The sequence below is a fragment of the Macrobrachium nipponense genome, chromosome 23 (assembly GCF_015104395.2).
Source record: "Macrobrachium nipponense isolate FS-2020 chromosome 23, ASM1510439v2, whole genome shotgun sequence".
In the NCBI taxonomy this organism is placed as follows: domain Eukaryota; kingdom Metazoa; phylum Arthropoda; class Malacostraca; order Decapoda; family Palaemonidae; genus Macrobrachium; species Macrobrachium nipponense.
In genome coordinates, this window is record NC_061090.1 from 69,231,185 (window position 1) to 69,236,184 (window position 5,000).

Genomic DNA, 5,000 nt, shown 5'->3' on the forward strand with positions numbered 1-5,000 from the left:
TTGCAATAGTGAAGGACAAGGATTTTCTTGGAAATCATTTGCAACTTGCGTTTGCTAGGTTGGAGGTGAGGCTGATTGTGATATAAAGAAGGCACACAGATCCGTCAGCCTACAGTGGGTGGGGTCATTTAAGCTGCCTCGGAGGACCACCACAACAATGGCAGACAAGACCTTCCTTGTTGCGCTTGCACTCGGTGAGTAGAAAGAGAAATGGATTGAATTATATTGTAGTTCTGAAATGATCGTCTTATATATATATATATATATATATATATATATATATATATATATATATCTATATATATAGTATATATATATATATATATATATAATATATTTATATATATATTTTATATATATATATATATATATATATATATCTTATATATAATATATATATGTGTGTGTGTGTGCTGTATAATGTACATATATATATATATATATATATATTATATATATATATATATATATTCTATATATGTATGTATGTATGTATGTATATATATATATATATATATATATATATATATATATATATATATTAAAGAGACCTGCTTTATTTCCCCATTCGCTCTAGCTCAGAAATAATATATGTATATATTATATAATATATATATATATCTATATAATATATTTATATATATATATATATATATATATATATCACTATATATATATATATTCATATATAATTTGTGTGTGTGTGTATATATACATATTTTTATACCGAAAGGTGAACGCTAATTTGATAAGTAACCAGTTAAGTGTCCACGCACCCCCAAAAATGAAATTAAATTAAATTAGATTAAATGCACTAAACAAAAACCCACATTAAATTTTCCATTCCATCAAATATATACAACTATATACATACATACTTACAAGCATATATATATATATATATATATCATATATATATATATATATCTTTATATATATATATATAACATTATACATACCCTATATATGTGTGTGTCTAATTTATATACTTATACCGCACTCACAGAAACACACATACACACATATAATATATATATATATATATATATATATATATATATATATATATAAGGATGCTTGTAAGTATGTATGTATATATGTATGTATTGAATGGAAATTTGAGTGTTTTTTGTTTGTGTGCATTTAATTTATTTTAATTTAATCTAATTTTTGGGGTAGACCCAAGGAAATATTTGCTGCCAAAATAGTTGTCAGTGCATAGTGATGTTGGTACATATTGTACAGAAAAATATAATTACGGTTTTCGTTTAGTGTATTTTAAGTTTTTGTGGACCGAACCAGAAAAAATTAGTTATTTTTATGATCATTTTTCTTGAACTTTTTTAGAATTTTGTGAAATTTTCAGGAATAGGACGGCTTTTTACTCTAGTAATTGTGATTTAATATAGCACTCACTTGAAGTTTTCAGTGTAATTTTTATAAGAGCAATTGGATCTGTAAAACAAGGCTTCATACATAACATTGTTTGTCTTTGTCTCAAAATGATTGTCTATTTTCACTTATAAATAAAAATATCCTCTAACTCGTAGAAATATTAGCCGTACAAAGCACTGGGAAAGTTGAATAGATAAGTCAGAGCTATTTAATAAAAGTAATATGAAACGAAACTCATTTTAATACAAATTATTTTTCTTGTAATAACAAAACCAACACAAAATATTTCTCATACTTTGCTTCAAAAGACTTGTATCAGCCGTAATTTTATAGAATTTAAGTTTTTTTTTTTTTTTTTTTTTTTTTTATACACAAGGGTCCGTTTAGGTATCAAAGATTACTTTGTGAAACGGTTGCTCTCTCTCTCTCTCTCTCTCCTCTCTCTCTCTCTCTCTCTCTCTCTCTCTTACACACACACACACACACACACACACACACACCATATATATATATATATAAGTACTGAGGTAAACAAGCTAACCAAACGATTTTTCTTTACAGCTCTGTGTGCAGCTGTCATGGGCCAGAAAAGTCAAGATCGTCCCCTCACTGGTGGCTCCGTAGTCTCCCTTTCCTCAAAGTTCACCAACTCAACCCCGAATCCAGAGATCGGACCTCCACCTGGAAGTAGCTCTGATTCCCTTCCTCCAAACGTCCTCATACCCGAAGTAACCCTTCGCCCTTCCTTTCCAACCCCCGGCCGGGAAGTACTTCTTTCCCTTCCTCCTAATCGTCCAACGGAAGCGACCCTTGTCTTTCCCACCTTCCATCCGTACCCAAGTAACCCTTGGCCCTCCAAATCTTCACTCCGTCCAATACCCGATACCCTTTCGCTCTCCAATTAACACCGTTAAGTAACTTCTTCCTTCAAACCCCCGGCCGGAAGTACTTCTTCTTCCCTCCTAATCTCCGTCCAACTGGAAGCAACCCTGGCTTCCCCTCCTCCCAAAAACTCCATCCCGTAAACGTTTCTGGCTCCAAATTCTTCCAAGCATCCGTCAAATACCCGAAGTACCACTTCCGGCATCAATTCTTCAAACCCCCGGCCGGGAAGTACTTCTTCTTCCCTTCCCCTCCTCTAATCTGCCCTTCCAACTGGAGCAACCCTGCTTCCCCCTCCTTCCACTCCCATCCCGTAAACAGTTCTGGCTCCTCCTTCCACATCCGTCATACCCGAAGTAACCCTTCGGCCCTTCCTCCAAACCCCCGGCCGGGAAGTACTTCTTCTTCCCTTCCTCCTAATCTCCGTCCAACTGGAAGCAACCCTGCTTCCCCTCCTCCAAACTCCCATCCCGTAAACAGTTCTGGCTCCATTCCTTCCAACATCCGTCTATACCCGAAGTAACCCTTCGGCCCTTCCTCCAAACCCCCGGCCGGGAAGTACTTCTTCTTCCTTCCTCCTAATCTCCGTCCTCCAATCTGGAAGCAACCCTGCTTCCCCTCCTCCAAACTCCCATCCCGTAAACAGTTCTGGCTCCATTCCTTCCAACATCCGTCATACCCGAAGTAACCCTTCGGCCATTCCTCCAAACTCCCGGCCGGGAAGTACTTCTTCTTCCCTTCCTCCTAATCTCCGTCCAACTGGAAGCAACCCTGGTTCCCCTCCTCAAATCCAAATCCCATCCCTAAACAGTTTCTGGCTCCATTCCATTCCAACATCCTCATACCCTAAGTAACCCTTCGGCCATTCCTCCAAACTCGGCCGTGGAAGTACTTCTTCTTCCCTTCCTCCTAATCTCCGTCCAACTGGAAGCAACCCTGCTTCCCCTCCTCCAAACTCCCATCCCGTAAACAGTTCTGGCTCCATTCCTTCCAACATCCGTCATACCCGAAGTAACCCTTCGGCCATTCCTCCAAACCCCCGGCCGGGAAGTACTTCTTCTTCCCTTCCTCCTAATCTCCGTCCAACTGGAAGCAACCCTGCTTCCCCTCCTCCAAACTCCCATCCCGTAAACAGTTCTGGCTCCATTCCTTCCAACATCCGTCATACCCGAAGTAACCCTTCGGCCATTCCTCCAAACTCCCGGCCGGGAAGTACTTCTTCTTCCCTTCCTCCTAATCTCCGTCCAACTGGAAGCAACCCTGCTTCCCCTCCTCCAAACTCCCATCCCGTAAACGTTCTGGCTCCCTTCCTTCCAACATCCGTCATACCCGAAGTAAACCCTTCGGCCATTCCTCCAAACTCTGGCCGGGAAGTACTTCTTCTTCCCTTCCTCCTAATCCGGTTCCAACTGGAAGTAACGGCTTCCCCTCCTTCCCCAAAAACTTCCCATCCCGTAACAGTTCTCCTGGTCCTTCCTTCCAACTCCGTCTACCCGAAGTTAACCCAATTTCCCGCGGTCCATTCCTCCAAACTCCCGGCTTGGGAAACCCTTCCTTTTTCCAAATTCCTCCTAATCTCCGTCCAACGGGGAACCAACCCTGCTTCCCCCTCCATCCAAACTCCCATTCCCGTAAACAGTTCTGGCTCCATTCCTTCCAACATCCGTCATACCCGAAGTAACCCTTCGGCCATTCCTCCAAACTCCCGGCCGGGAAGTACTTCTTCTTCCCTTCCTCCTAATCTCCGTCCAACTGGAAGAAACCCTGCTTCCCCTCCTCCAAACTCCCATCCCGTAAACAGTTCTGGCTCCATTCCTTCCAACATCCGTCATACCCGAAGTAACCCTTCGGCCATTTCCTCCAAACGTCCCGCCGGGAAGTACTTCTTCTTCCCCCTTCCTCCTAATCTCCGTCCAACTGGAAGCCAACCCTGCTTCCCCTCCTCCAAACTCCCATCCCGTAAAAAGTTTCTGGCTTCCATTCCTCCCAACATCCGTCAATACCCGACGTCAACCCTTAAGGCCATTCCTCTAAGCCCCTGGCCAGGAGTACTTCTCTGCTTCCCTTCCTCCAAACGCCCATCCCCCCCAGAAAGGGGTAGTGCCGTCATGGACCTCATGCAGTGCACTGTAGGCATTACTTAAGGTTCTTTGCAGCGTGCCTCTCCTAAACACTTGATTCATAGTGCAACTGTGAGGTTTTCTCCTGTTACACCTTTGAACCTTTTACTGTCAATTTCCATTTCAGCGCTGAATGACCTCATAGGTTCCAGTGCTTGGCCTTTGGCCTAAATTTTTTATTCAACTAAACTCAAACGCCATCCGTAAATGGTTCTGGTTGCGCTTCCTCTCAACGTAACCGTCATACCCGAAGTAACCCTCCGGCTCCTCCAAACCAAACCCCCAGGCCAGGAAGTACTTCTGCTTCCCTTCCTCCTACTCTCCGTCCCACTGTAAGCGACCCTGGTTCCCTTCCTCCAAATGTCCATCCCATTGGAAGTGACACTGCGTCCCTTCCTCCAAACACCCGGCCTGAAGGTGGCTCTGATTCCCTTCCTTCTAACCACCGTCTATTGGAAGTGACCCTTGCCACTTCCACCTTGGGGTAACTCCGGCGCATAATGATGTCCCAATTAGCGGAGGTTGTGGACGTTGCTTGCCAATACTCCAAAGAAGATCTGAAGTTATCCAAGAAATATACTCAAAATAGATACGAGGTTTTGC

General features: G+C 42.1%; 1 protein-coding gene across 1 annotated transcript; it reads left to right on the forward strand.

Moving 5' to 3' along the window:
* Positions 1–132: 132 nt before the first annotated feature.
* Positions 133–3,066, forward strand: LOC135196865 (uncharacterized). Its single transcript, XM_064223643.1, has 3 exons — positions 133–194; positions 1,957–2,109; positions 2,619–3,066. Exons 1-3 carry the CDS (start codon positions 158–160, stop codon positions 2,798–2,800), a joined length of 372 nt encoding a protein of 123 aa, XP_064079713.1. The 5' UTR covers positions 133–157; the 3' UTR covers positions 2,801–3,066.
* The last annotated feature ends 1,934 nt before the right edge of the window (positions 3,067–5,000 follow it).

Excerpts from the sequence above, each read along its gene's own strand:
- LOC135196865 (XM_064223643.1), top strand. The coding sequence starts at position 158 with ATGGCAGACAAGACCTTCCTTGTTGCGCTTGCACTCG. Across the intron at positions 195-1,956 it reads CCTTGTTGCGCTTGCACTCG|CTCTGTGTGCAGCTGTCATG; the intron begins GTGAGTAGAAAG and ends TTTTCTTTACAG. Across the intron at positions 2,110-2,618 it reads TGATTCCCTTCCTCCAAACG|TCCGTCATACCCGAAGTAAC; the intron begins TCCTCATACCCG and ends CCTCCTTCCACA.